Source organism: Esox lucius, chromosome 6, assembly GCF_011004845.1.
Source record: "Esox lucius isolate fEsoLuc1 chromosome 6, fEsoLuc1.pri, whole genome shotgun sequence".
NCBI lineage: Eukaryota > Metazoa > Chordata > Actinopteri > Esociformes > Esocidae > Esox > Esox lucius.
This window is the reverse complement of record NC_047574.1, coordinates 22,592,169-22,606,302: the sequence shown is the minus strand read 5'-3', so window position 1 is coordinate 22,606,302 and position 14,134 is coordinate 22,592,169. Positions and strand designations below refer to the sequence as shown.

General features: G+C 40.5%; 1 protein-coding gene and 1 long non-coding RNA gene across 3 annotated transcripts; both read left to right on the top strand.

Moving 5' to 3' along the window:
• Positions 1–1,243: 1,243 nt before the first annotated feature.
• On the top strand, positions 1,244–7,763 carry si:ch211-195b21.5 (zinc finger protein 318). Of its 2 annotated transcripts, none has more exons than XM_010892274.4 (8): positions 1,244–1,611; positions 1,845–1,987; positions 2,108–2,777; positions 3,164–3,932; positions 4,897–4,970; positions 5,126–5,222; positions 5,375–5,493; positions 5,875–7,763. In XM_010892274.4, exons 1-8 carry the CDS (start codon positions 1,387–1,389, stop codon positions 6,493–6,495), a joined length of 2,718 nt encoding a protein of 905 aa, XP_010890576.2. In that variant the 5' UTR covers positions 1,244–1,386; the 3' UTR covers positions 6,496–7,763. The 2 variants fall into 2 exon arrangements, with proteins under 2 accessions (XP_010890576.2, XP_010890575.2); XM_010892273.3 differs by having other exon boundaries at positions 5,872–7,763.
• Positions 7,764–8,627: 864 nt separating this feature from the next.
• Positions 8,628–11,479, top strand: LOC117594581. The gene is made up of 2 exons (XR_004575805.1): positions 8,628–10,324; positions 10,430–11,479. It is a non-coding gene; the product is annotated as an uncharacterized LOC117594581 (long non-coding RNA).
• Positions 11,480–14,134: the final 2,655 nt, after the last annotated feature.

The window sequence follows — 14,134 nt, the reverse complement described above, 5'->3', positions numbered from 1 at the left end:
CCCACCCCATTGGCCATAATGTAACTCAATGCATATGAAATATATATTGGCCTATAAAAAAAAGACTGTTCTATACGCTGCGGTGAATGTATTGTAGGAAATGTTCAGGAGACTCTATAGATTGATTATATGCAAAGAAATCAAGGGGCACTGTGTATTTGCAATTGTTGCTGGTGTTTTACTCCGTCCACCCCATTGGCCACATTCCAAATTGCTGAATAGCCTTTAGATCCATTATTCCTTTTGTTAATGGAGGTGATAATCACCACTTGGCGATTACCTAACATTTCAGCCAATGATCTAATGTTGTTGTCAACGACATATACAATGTTTTTTTTTGTGCATATAATCAATCTATAGAGTCTCCTGAACATTTCCTACAATACATTCAATGCGGCGTATAGAATAGGTTTTTTTTTATAGGCCAATATGTATTTCATATCCATTGAGTTACATTGTGGCCAATGGGGTGGGCGGAGTAAAACACCAGCAACAATTGCAAATGCAGAGTGCCCCTTGATTTTTTTTACAGATAATCAATCTATAGAGTCTCCTGAACATTTCCTACAATACATTCACTGCGGCGTATAGAATAGGTTTTTTTTTATAGGCCAATATGTATTTCATATCCATTGAGTTACATTGTGGCCAATGGGGTGGGTGGAGTAAAACACCAGCAACAATTGCAAATACACAGTGCCCCTAGATTTTTTTGCATATAATCATTTTATAGTCTCCTGAACATTTCCTACAATACATTCACTGCGGCGTATAGAATCGTTTTTTCTGTATGAGTCAATATGTTTTTCATATCCATTAAGATACATTGTGGAAAAAGAGGGTGTGGAAATATTGTGTTGCTAGATGTAGCACACCGTTTCCCATGATTAGACAGGTTTGTCTTACTCTACACATTCTCCTGGACATTTCCTACACTGCTTTCTCTGTGGAATATTCAATAGTTTATGAGCTATGAGGCAATATGTATTCCACATTCTGTCATTGGCATTGTCTGAATTTTACCCTTGAACGTGTTTTAACACCCACTTTTTATCGAAATTACTCTTAAATATGATCATATTTGAATTGTTGTCAATGTTTTGAGAGGTACATGTTTTCAAACAATTAATAAACTCAATTTATCTCAGTTTTTAAGTAATTCGTTGGTCTCTTTTATTTTGAAAAAGTCCAAATTTTCGTGACCCGGAAGTGTTTCTTTAATGTTGCTCACAAGACGCTCATTACAAAAAATGGTTATTAGTTAGCTCAACACAATCGCTTCGAAATCTTTTTATAAACTAAAACATACATTTTAATGCATTTGATCGTTCCTCTGTTTAAATTGATATCCAAAATTAATTGAACTGACATGGTTTAACGTTTAAGATGTTTCGTGGTTTTATCCAACCGGGAGAACTTCCTCGAGGCCCTCCTCCGTTTGGACATCCACACCATGTACCTCCACCCGTTCCCCGCTATGGAGGAACCTTCGGTGCTCCTCCTGATGTTCCAACGCATACACACCTACCTACTGGATCTTGTCGTCCATTCTTACCTCAAGGTTTGGGTAGTGAATATCTCCAAAGGCCCATAAGGGAGCAGTATATTAATGTAAGTAACTTACATGTGTCTGCGAATCTGTTTCACCACAGCAAGTCATATTTTAGTAAAATGTTAGTTTTTTTGAGATAGTTAATTGACAACATATATTCTTTTGGGATATTAACTATTGCCGACTTACTGTATGCTTTAAATTCTAAAGCTTGGGTACTGGTTGATGTGATGTATACAGCCAGAATGCTGATGTTCAAACTTCAACTGATGACTGTTTATACCTCAACTAGCCTCCACACTGCAGCAACTTCTCCATTGACCGCAGTACAGTGATCAGTCTCGGCAGTCAACAGATACTACCACCAGACACACAGCATCTTCAGATGCCACAGTGGTCCGTCAATCCTTTAGAACCACGTCATAAAGATGAGAGGTAGGGAAATGTCCTGGTTCATTGGATTTTGTGATGCATGCATAGCCTAGTTAACAACCTCATTCAATTAAGTCGCTTTGCAATTAACAGGCATCTAATCCGCGCTTTCTTGAATTTCAGTGAGAACTTGACGGCAGGAGAAGAATTTCTTAGATGTCTTGCAGCCAATAAGCCAATTCCTGACTTCCTAAAAGGAGTTCACCTGTCGGCCACAGGGAAAGCAGGTGTGTCAGAAGACAGGGGTTATGAAAGGCAGAGACTTCGGAGCAATTCTCGCAGTCCAGCAAAGGAAAGTAGGGGTAGAAGTAAGAGCAGAGCAAAGAGCCTGGTGAGAAGCAAGAGCCGGGCGAGAAGCAAGAGCTGTCCACGCAGCAGAAGTCGCACACGAGGTAAAAGCCGTGCAATTAGCAAAAGCCGTGCGAGAAGCAAAAGCCGTGCGAGAAGCAAAAGCCGACCACGGAGCAGGAGTCGCAGTCCTGGAAAGAGCCAGGCTAGAAGCAAGACCAAGGCTCGCAGTCGGAGCCGAAGTCGAGGTAAAAGTCAGACCAGGAGCAAATGCAGAGCAAGGAGCAGGAGTCGCAGCCATGGAAAGAGTCAGAGACGACCGGACCATCACTCAGAACACAGGGACAAAAGGAGCCCCAGTCGAAGCTGTAGTGGCAGCAGCATCAGTAGTCATGCCTCTGCCTCCGTACACAATGACCTGCTGCAGGGCCTTAAGCGGGTCATGAACAGCAAGCAGCTTGAGGACAGTATGCCTTCCATCAAGAATGCCATTCTCACAATCCAGGTATAGTACGATAAAGACTTTGGTCAATCAATTAGTTAGGAATTGTTCTACAAACCTGGCATGAGATAGTATTTGTTCCTTTCAGAAGTTACTCTTTCCTTTCTTTTTGTTACTGCATTTTTTAACTCTTCCACCAAAACCTCATTAGTTTTGTATACTTAATTCTTGTATTTAATTAACATAATTATCCTTCACCAAACGTACTCCTGTGAAAACATGATTTCACACTCTACCTGGCGCTGCTCAATGACTGCAACCAAATATTATGGATAATTTTTGTCCATAAATTTTATTAAACACTCACTCTAATTCCAATGGCAGTGAAGACAACTAGGCAATCTATTCTGATTTATTTATCATTCATGTATTTTCTCTTGGTTCTGTAGGCCAATAACTTTAACAGAGAACTCCAGAACCGCAGAGAAGTCCAGGGCAACAGTCTTCCTGTAGGGCCCTTATCGGCCGGCCGACAGGAATTTTTTCAAGTCCCAGATGAGCCAAACTCAAACAGTCTGCAGGAAGTCTGTCAAATGAACCAGGAGGACACTGACAGCAATCTCCTCCCCCACGAGAGAGTTGGCAGTGACTTCTCCTGGCTGCAGGGCACCAGGGACGTCTCACCTGTTAAGAAGCCAATGGAGGTTGAGGATGAGGAGGACTTCCTCTATGGGAATGAGGATAACCAGGCAAAGCAAAGCTCCAATACCCAGCATTTTGCTCAGTCAATTACCCAGCAAAGTTCTGCAGAGAACCCCTCAGCAGGTGTTCCTTTTTATCAAAGCAATAATCTGTTTGGGAACCATGGGGAAACAAATGAACTCAAGATGCTTCCTCAACTGGTCCAGTCCAGTATTAGGCCTGAGCAGAGGTTACAGCCTGGTCCATCTCCTGCTCCCACCGCAAAGGAATGTGAGAAGATCAAGAACATGTTGAAGAACATCGGGCTTAACATGGGCACAACGGAGATCAGCAATATGATGGTCAAGCTGCAGCAAAAGAAGGAGGGGGTGATGCCAGAGCAGAAGAATGAGGAGACGCAGCCTGCACTAGCACCTCCTATTGTACTTGTGTCACAGGAGCCAAAAATTGACTCGCCAGGAGTTGGAGCAGCACCAATCCGACAAGCACTAGAGTCATTACAGTCCATTATTAAAGGTAAGAGCAATCTGTGTTAGGTTTAAATGTAAAAGGATAATACTGCACTGCTTGTAATGCTCCCAAGTGATTTATTATAAACACAACTTTTTGGCCCTATAAGGCATAAATACATTATAATAATACTACAGATATACAGCACTGGTCTAATTTGGGTAGTTGTTTTTTTTGTAAAAATATATTTATATATAATTATTTATTTCATTTCTTTGTAAAAATGTTTATAAAATATATATACAATTATCATAAAAAAAGAAGTGTGATATATTTACAGTGATGTTTATATATGGGCACAGCCCAAGCCTAACAACACTGGCTAAGAAAAAGTTTAGAGAAAGGGTTTTTCCTTTTCCTCATTAAGGCTGTGTTGAGACAATAGATCCAAAAATATTTCCTTTTAAGTTTTTAATACCTCCATTTATTTCAAGACTACAGTTATCAGGGAAAAGCACTTAATGTAATTGTATAACCATCTTACATGTGTTTTTATTTTCAGTAGAAGTTGGCCCACCCATGTCATCATTGATAAGCATGCATATGACACAACCTGTCTTACGTCTTAATATTGTTTTCTTTTTTATTTCAATACAGAACCCAGTTTCTTAAATATACTGATTTTGTTGAGAAAAGGCACATTTGAAACTATTTTATTATGTTTCTGTAATTATAGTAGCAGTTAATTCAGTTGGAGGTGAAGGAGTAGTGAGGTCCTCTCTAGGTTTCTTCCTAAATTTCAGCCTTCTTAGGGAGTTTTTCCTAGGCGCTGAAATCCAACAGCTCCTTGGGTTTTAAGGCCGGGTGTTTTTGGAAAAGCACTTTGTGACAACTGCTGTTGTAAAAAGGGCTTTATAAATACATTTGATTGATTGATTGAGGGGCCTGGGGAACCACTGGCCTGTACCCCATTTACTGTTTCTAATCAATATTACTCATGTGACCAATTGCATTTCAATTTCATTCCTAGCGAAAAGGGAGAAAAAGGCAGAGAGTAATCCAAATGATGGCAACCATTCCCAGAGGAATTCAGACAAACAAAAGGTAATGTTTACCTGGCAGTATCATTGCAATAACACTATGTTCGCTGAAATAACCCTCACTATTGCTGTATGATAATTACACTTCATCTCTAAAAGTACCTCTGATGTACAGTATGTTGTGATGTTTCCATTGTTTAACACTGCATATCTGTCTAGAACAAAGATGACAAGGAGAGTCAAAAGTCAAAACAGGACCATATGAAAAGAAAAGAGACTCTTTTGAGGGAACTAGCGGAATTGCTAAAGCAGGATGGTACAGTATATTCTTCATTGTAGACCCGTCTCTCTACCATTCTTTTCTATCTATATATATATAAGCAATATTTTAGTTTTTGTCATTACTCGCTAATGCAGTGACCTAAATGCTATTTCACCTTAATGCCTTCTCATTCCTGTGACTTTAAGGGTCTGCCTTTCTAATTCCGGTCATTGGGTTCTACTGCCAGAGGTGTGAGGAGTTCTTTGGAGACCTGAGCACTGCTGAGTGCCACTCGGCAGCTCACAGGCGGAATGAGCCTAGCATGGCAAGTACCTAGCAGCAGTCTCTCCCCACAACGGTTGACCAAAGAAAGAGTCAACAGCTTGTGGCCGGGTGTGGTGTAGGGGGTCCTTGCTGTTGCCTGTGGTATACAGCTTTTGGCCCGGGTGTGGTGTAGGGGTCCTAGCCGTTGCCTGTGGAATACACACAACGTGGCGACCATGGATTTGAATCTGACCCACTGCTGTTCTACCACACCCTCTCCACTCGCCTCCTACCTTTGCTCGTTCTCCTTATAAAATAAAAGATGAAAGAATTAAGGTGTGGGACTGCACCACCACCGAGGATTAAGAAAAGTAATTTGACCAAAAATGATTGCGGTGTCATAATGAAAACAATAATTCTTACCTACCATTTTCTATAGCAGAAGCATGGAGACAGGAGGCCTGGAGACAGGAGGCCTGGAGAGGACAGAAAACACCCTAGACCGCATCAAAGCAGACACCCCCTGCCCTCGGATTGGAGAGACCAGCAAGACCCAAGAGATCTGAGGCACCTTGAGTACCATAGGGATGTTAGGCACCCTGACCTGAAACGACAACAGGATGAGTGCCCCAAGGGCTACAGGAACGACAGGGAGAAGATGTATGTGAAAGAGGAACAACCTGAAAGCCCCAGGTTTACGAATGTCCTCGGGCACACCCCACCAGGACTACATAAGGGCAGGGGGCGAGCGGAGGAGGGGAGGGTGGAGAAGGGTTACGGTGCTGCGTTCTCTGCCCCTGCAAGTGGAACACATGGCAGGGTCAAGTTGGAGGAGGTGGAGACCAGGATAAAGCCCATTGGTGGAGTATGTGACGAAATGGACAAAGATGAAGATAACAGAGAGAGCAGTTCCGGCAGTGATGAAGAGAAAGGCAAATCTCCTAAAGGCCACAAAAAGAAGAAGAAGAAAGAGAAAAAGAAAAAGAAGAAGAAGGAAAAGGATGGAAAAAAGAAAAAAGAAAAAGATGAGAAAAAAAAAGATAAGGATGACAAAACATCTTAGTTGCTGTACTGCATGTCTTGGTTGATGGTTTCTGTGAAGGACCTACTTTTAGGTCATCGTTCATTGCAGTTGTTTTCTGACGTTGAAGCTTTTAAAATGTGTTAAATTGTTCCTTTGACCTGTGTTTTGGAGTTGTCTTTTTCAAAAAACTGTCTCCGTTGTAGAGGATAACAGCACATTCATTATATGCTGTTCCATGTGTAAATTTAGCAGGTATAATGTCCAGAATTGTTTTGCTGCAAGCTGCTGATCCCATTCTTCTAACCTTTAGTTTCTTAATCTTTACGGCACAATACTCTTATATTGGGTCAAGGACATGTTTGTGTGTACAGTGCCCTCTGTGAGTATTGGGACAGTAATGCATTTTTTATTATTTTTGTCTCTTTACTCATTGAGTATGAAATTGATATCAAACAATTGCTATAAAATTAAAGTATAGATTCTCTGCTTTTATTTTGGGCTGTTTGTGTACATATTGTTTCACCATTTTTATGTGACAGCAGTTTGGAACATACCAACGTATCAAAATGAATTGGTACAGATTACAAGAAGGCACGTTGTTGTTGGTTTTGAGGTATTTTTGCAGTTAAGTGTCATTGTCAGCTAATTACAGATGGATTTATTTCTAGAGATTGATTGGGTCACTAATTGGCCCTTTAAACTCTCTGTAAATAGGAGTTATATAATATGAGAGGCATTTGCTTGTAGTTTAGCAGGCAAGCTGTTTCTATTCAAATTCATATGGCCACTTCTGGACAGATGTTACATTAGTAAAGCCTCATGGTCTGTCCACAATACAATTTTGCAGAACTCTGCATGCTCTAATGTACTTTTTGCAAACTGTAACCTGGCTATCCTGTTTTTAGGGCTAACTAGTGGTTTGCATCTTCCAGTCTAGCCTGTGTGTTGCTGATTTTACTATTCTGCCTCTTGGTGAAATGTTATACCTCTTGGTTTAGTGTTCTGCCTCTTGGTGAAGTATTCTACTTCCTGGAGAGTGTTCGTGATCTGTTTTTTATTATGGTGTGCATTCTTCGATCAGGAAGTGTTGTCATTTCTAAATGGTGAAACAAATGTACATAAATAATCTCTAATAAACTTTGAGTACCTTTAGTTCATAGTAGTTGTTGATTTCAAATCTGATTGTTTGGTTTATACCACATTTTCCAGAACCTACATTGGGCACTTGGTTATATTTCAGTAGGTCCAACCTTGATGTAGTGCAGCAGATTCATTCATTTTTGTTATTAAAAGTCAATTGCATATGCTGTTGTGTAATGTCTGTGTTTTCCTTTTAAAGTTTAAACTGCAGTGGACAAATCATTTAATGATTGAGAAGTTCTGTTTATGTATCCTCCAGTTTGAGGGGAATGCCGTAACAGGCCAATGTATTGATTAAAACTCTAACTCTGGGTCCTTATTGGGAGTGTCAAATTGTAAGAAGTTAATGTTTCATATAGGATCATATAGGAACATTAACTGGTGCCGAAACCCGGGATCCGATACCTGCCCGTCGGGGCGACGGAGGAACAACAGGTCATTAAACCTGTCGACAGCCCCGCCGACCTTCACAGAGGGGGACCACCTAGGTGTTGATCCGCGGCCGTCCCGAGGGACAGTGAAGGATCCCGTCGAACCAGGACCTCACCGGGAGACAGAAAAACGGTAAAAGTTTTCGTTATCTTTTAGAAAAAAGTAGTGAGTTGTGTGGAAACCACTAAGAAACTGTATTCGTGGGTTAGATAAAAAGCGTGTCAGGGATACGTTGTCTAGGTCTGGGACCTCGTGGGGAAATCAGGGATTTCTAGCCAACCTAAACGCTCTCTACGGTCGTGGGTTAGATTAAAAATGTGTCAGGGATACGTTGTCTAGGTCTGGGACCTGGTGGGGAAATCAGGGATTTCTAGCCAACCTAAACGACAGTCGTGGGTTAGATAAAAAGCGTGTCAGGGATACGTTGTCTAGGTCTGGGACCTGGTGGGGAATCGGGGATTTCCAACCAACCTAAACGCTGAAATCTGGGATTTTCGTGGAGAGACAGTAAATGGTGGATTCGATAGGATTCACTATAAACAAGATAAGAACCTTTTATTGAATTAAAGTTAAAATTAGAAGGGACGTCCCAGGTAAGTAAATGCAAATATAGTATTATAAAATGGGGCAATGTAATGAGAAAACGTTAACAACAGATGAGAAATACATGCGAAATAATCACCCGGGTGCCATAACGTACATAGGAGGATGGAAAAAACATTTTGATTTTTCAGGCAACTTTAAATTAGAAGAACTGCAGTTCATTAGGCGAAGTTTGCAAAGTAAGGAAGTTTTAAGCAAGGGAAGGAAAAAAAAATCCAAGCCCAATCAACGGCGATAGCTGTGTGGATAGAACAAGCAAAGAAGAGGGAACAATACAGGGAATATTGGTTGAGGTATTAAATACATTGGTAAAAAAAAGTATACATAATGGCCTCTGAAGAAATCGGTGGAATCTAATCAGAATTAAATGCGTCCAGAACTCAAGCTATGGAGTTAGATTTGATTAAAGGTAGAAAAGTGCCTTTTCCAGATTTGCCAAGCATGTTTCACCATTCACATAGGCATACAGGAACACATGCACGTCAATAGTTGACCGCGCACAGAAGCTGGAGTCCTCAATCTATACTACGTCCTTCAAACAAATCAAGAAAACCCCACCAGAAATCCTGCCGTACAAACAATAAGCAGGATAATAACAATTGCATTGTGCTGTGGAACACAATGTTCCTATTGACAGTAATGCGATGAGCATGGGCCATTATTTTGAAGTTAACCACCTGAAACGTGCATTGATGAGGACAGAAAAAATATAGACAAAGAAAGAATAGAACGAGATTCCCTATTTGGGGGACTACATACAGAAAATATTTTTGACAAAGAGGATTATCAGGGCGCAAAAATATATTGGAAATTAAGACATTAAATTGCATTTCAAAATAAAAATACATTTATTATTTTACACAATTACATCTTGTTTTATTTGTTATAATATGAATTCATTGTGATGACACAGCCCTTAACAGGTTTCAAGGCCCGTGCTGGTTACATATTGGAGAGTCCAAAAACTGGACAAATCAGTTGATAAAAGTTGGAGGCATCTTTCCAACTCAAAGGCACCTGTGGAAGACCAGTCTATGACAACATAGCCTAGTTGATTGACTAAACAGAAGAACAAAAAATTACATATGCACATACATTTTAAAACATGGGATCCATAAATGTGCATGATACAAAACGTTACATATACATAAAGCGACTTCACACATACATGGGTAACCCTAGACTTGGTAAACATCTAAGAGGTAGGATAATTCAGAACCCTGACCTAGCCGACAATAGTCCAAAACATTGGAGCCTATGGTCAGTGTCAGCTCTAGCCTTTTGGGGACCCTAAGCAACATTTTATTTGGGGCCCCGACCCCCTAGCTGTCGGGTGCCCTAAGCGACTGCATATGTCGCTTATGCTTAGAACCGGCCCTGCCTATGGAAAATAGTATCATTAGGGGCCAAGGCCAATTACACATTAAATTATATTAAGATAAAATTGATAACTAATGTAATGTCTTTTGATAGATTTTGGAGTATGTGTGTGTGAGTGAGTGAGAGGGAGAGCTCAGTGATTGGTTCCATTTGTGTGTGTTTGTGTGTGTGCATGGTTTACTCTGTGGGAGGGTATGTGTGGAAGTGGAGAATGTCACCTAATGAAGGTATAAATTAAGTCGGTATATGTCACTTTGAAAGGTGTTGCAGACACAGAAAGTGGATTGAATACAAGGGAGTCTAAACCTACACTGTAAGAACATACTCTTTAATGATATGCTTCTTAGAAATATGGAAATTATCAGCAATTTCTACATTATTAATAACCTTTTGGTTCCTTTTTTTTTTTCATATAAAGTGTTTGATTCGCTCTGGCTGCAAGATTGAGCCATGGTCACTGCCATGTCTCAACAGGAGGGATGGAACTAATAATAAGGAATGCGTTCCACGCATCTCCAGGACTAAACTCTTATTTGCTGTAAGCACAACCCTCAAGGTAACATAAGGCCAAAACGGGGCAGATGTCCTAGCGGTACTTACCCTTTTGAAATCATACACATGGACTTCATAGAATTAACAAGAAGCACAAATAAATACAAATACTGTCTAGTGTTAATAGATACGTTCTCCAAATGGGTAGAGATAGTACCAGCTAAAAAAGCAGACGCATTGACAGTAGCCAAAGCCATCTGTAAAGAAATTGTTCCAAATCATGGTATTCCGAGAGTAATCTGGAGTGATAATGGGACTCATTTTGTAAACGAAATCATACAGAACATGAGTCAACATTTAGGAATTACATTAAAAAATCACTGTTCATACCACCCCCAAAGTGCAGGGTTAGTTGAGCGTACGAACGGGACTATCAAGCTAAGGCTTAGGAAAACCATGGAACAAACAAATAAAACATGGCCGGAATGTCTGCCGTTAGTCAAAATGTACATGAGAATAGTACCAAACACAATGGGCCTGACACCTTTCGAGATAGTATACGGGAGACCTTTCACATTACCGTTGTGGGAGGGGGAACCATGGCAGGAGAATGAGGGGGAATTGGACCCATTGACAGAATGGATGTGCAAAATGTTTAGAGAAAAGAGTGTGCAAAATGCCAGTAACTTGCCAGTCTCCTTGTCTTCTCTTCCACAGGCTCTCCTGAAACCGGGTGACGAAATCCTGATAAAGGTCATCAAAAGAAAGTCCTGGGCGACACCCAAGTGGGAAGGACCGTTCCGAGTACTCATTACCACCCCAACTGCGGTAAAAATCGCAGAACGAAGCACCTGGATACATCAGTCTCAGTGCAAGAAGTTGACACCAGACGCTGCCCTTGAGTAAGTGGGAAGACGGACGGTATCAAAACCCTTGTCCGCCGAAGAAACCAACAGACACTCACTCACCAGCCACAGGGAAAAACCACCCTCCTGAGGGTTGGTTGGACTGGTTCACGTCAGGGTCATGGGCTATGGTATTGTTAAAATGTTTGGCCCCGTTAGGGATTATGCTGGTTGTTTGTATGTTTGTTTTCTGCTGCTGTATTCCCATCATTCAAGTTATGGTTAAGCGCACTATGACTGGGTCTATGATCCAGTATGCAGAGATACATTACCAACAACTCAATGGACCAGAAATGTATGACAGACCGTAGGACGTTGTTCAGACTGTGTAAAAATGTAAATAACCAGACGGTGCCTGACCAAAATTAGGGTGGTCGCTCCTTCTGAGGGCCGGAGGAGGAATTTTTGCCCATATGCTTTCGGGTTTTCGCCTCCCCCAGAGTGCTGTCTGGTGCATTTCTATCCTGTTTTCCTTTTATGAAGGTTGCACTGAAAACCTTAACCCGGAGAGGTGCATCATCTGATTTCAATGGGAACAACAGGAGGGAAATGTAAGAAGTTAATGTTTCATATAGGATCTGTCTCAATCATTGTGAAAGCTTTCACCAGTCTATCTAAATTACATTCAGTATAAGCCTAGAATAACATGTTCCAATTGAAACAGTTATGTGGTTTTCATTACTGTCCACATGCTTCCTACCTATAACGCTCAGAGACAGTACAACCTTTGAGTAATAACAAGATGTTCCAGTATGCAATAACAACTAGAGATAACCAAGAGGAAAAGGACATGTGTGTTATGACTACTGAACGCTGTGCTTCTAAATAAAAACGAGTCCACCCATGGAGAAGTGTGAGTTGCTGAGTTGAATCCTACTGGCAGGCTCGTTCCTGGCTCAGTTGAGATCAATGGCTCTCTCCCTTCTGCAGAAGTGACTTCTAAAACGTCTTTCTGACTCTTGGTGTGGTTCTTTCTCATTAGACAAATTAGACTATATAGAAGTTTGGTGAACTGAACCCAACACAAATATACAGCCTAAAGAGCAGCAGGAACAACATGAATTGGTCATGGTTGGAGCTGTGGGGTAGTTTGACTGTTGAATTCTAGTTCTTGCAATTTATGAAATACTGTTGATTACATATGTTTTCACCCCCTTGGACTTTCTAAATCTGTTTTGTATATATATCATGCATTCATTTTTAGTGCCCTAGTCCCTGACAATAAGAAACATCCCCACAACATAATGCTTCCACCACCATGCTTTATTGTAGGAATGGTGTTCTTGTGTTAAGTGCAATGTTGGGTTTGCACCAAGCCACAAATGTTTTCCCACATCACTAGAGAATCTCCTTGCATTTTTCAGCATACTTCAAAGTAAGTCTTTTATTTGCCAAGTGCACTGAATAACATGCATCATTCTGAACAATGACATTCTTGTGGCATGGAATGCGACATGAAATTGGATTGAAGCTGGGCTTTTTGGAGTAATGAATCCATTCTTGCCACCCTTTAAATATTAATATTCTGACCAGGCCATAAAAGCCTGTAATTATGCTTATGTTGTGTTTTGGTAGCGACTTGATTAGTTCCCTAATTGCTTTATCTCAAAATGTTTTTATACCCATTCCCGATCTGCACGACTTTGTCCCTTAGCTTTTTCGACTTCCGTACTAATTTAAGTGTTTGCTTTATAATTCACTACACAACAAATGGACATTATGGAAATTCTGAGTATATCCTGTACTCGTGTGTCACTTCACATTAGTAGAGCCAAATCAATTTAAGAATGGGATTTTGAAGTTGATTGATAAGGTTACACCAGATTTGATTTAGGATTGCTATTACAGGTGTGGTGTAGACTTACCTGATTATGACATTTTAATATATAATTTAACTTCACTGAGGTTTATGTAGGTAACAGGGTAAAACAAGCATCATTTTAATTGCAATAAACTGAGGCGCTGACAACCAAATGTGTTATATTTAGTTTCACTGTGTGCATCCAAATTATACAGGCATAACCACAGGAAAGTGTGCATACATTTCTGTGGTATGTGTGCAAACGTGTTTATAGGAGGATTTTCTAATGCTGTTAATATACCGTAGGAGGGTGCAAGGATTTGTTTGGATATCGGTTGTTTCAGTCTTAAATTTTAATTACTTGGTATTGGATTTGCACGTACTGCATACAGTGGCCATAGATTGGTTGCCCTTTGCACATTTACAAGTTTGGTTTTGTCGTGTATTCAAATCTGTGAAACCTCCTTGGGGAACCTCGAAGGAATGCAATCTTCATCTGGGGTCTCCCGTGCTGGTAGTTCGTTCAAAAATAGTAAGTGCAAAAGCCATTTTATAGACATTCGGAACCACGGGCAAGGCTTGTCAATCGGGCCATAAATCAAATCATTTTAAATGATCCACAATTTAGAACAGGCAATTTCACGGACAGCTCCGTTTAAAACTAGTTTCACGTGGAGTGTCATTTCAAGATTGTATAATAAAACTAAGATTACAAGTAGGCTAGAGAAGACAAGAGGGCAGAACCTAGGAAGTATTCACTCACTCTAAAAATGTTCTTTCTAATAAATGGAAATATAGATATGTATATATTCTGGATTGAGGGCAGATATTTAATCGTTGAGAAAAACTTTGGCCAAGTTAAATCTTACTGACTTCCACTACCCGGCAACTTGGATTCCTCTTAACCGTGGACTGGAAATGACGA

Bases quoted from the DNA above. Each gene is read 5' to 3' on its own strand.
- si:ch211-195b21.5 (XM_010892273.3), top strand. From the start codon at position 1,387: ATGTTTCGTGGTTTTATCCAACCGGGAGAACTTCCTCGAGGCCCTCCT. The intron at 3,933-4,896 runs GTAAGAGCAATC...TTTCATTCCTAG, and splicing joins ATTACAGTCCATTATTAAAG to CGAAAAGGGAGAAAAAGGCA. The intron at 5,494-5,871 runs GCAAGTACCTAG...CATTTTCTATAG, and splicing joins GGCGGAATGAGCCTAGCATG to CAGAAGCATGGAGACAGGAG.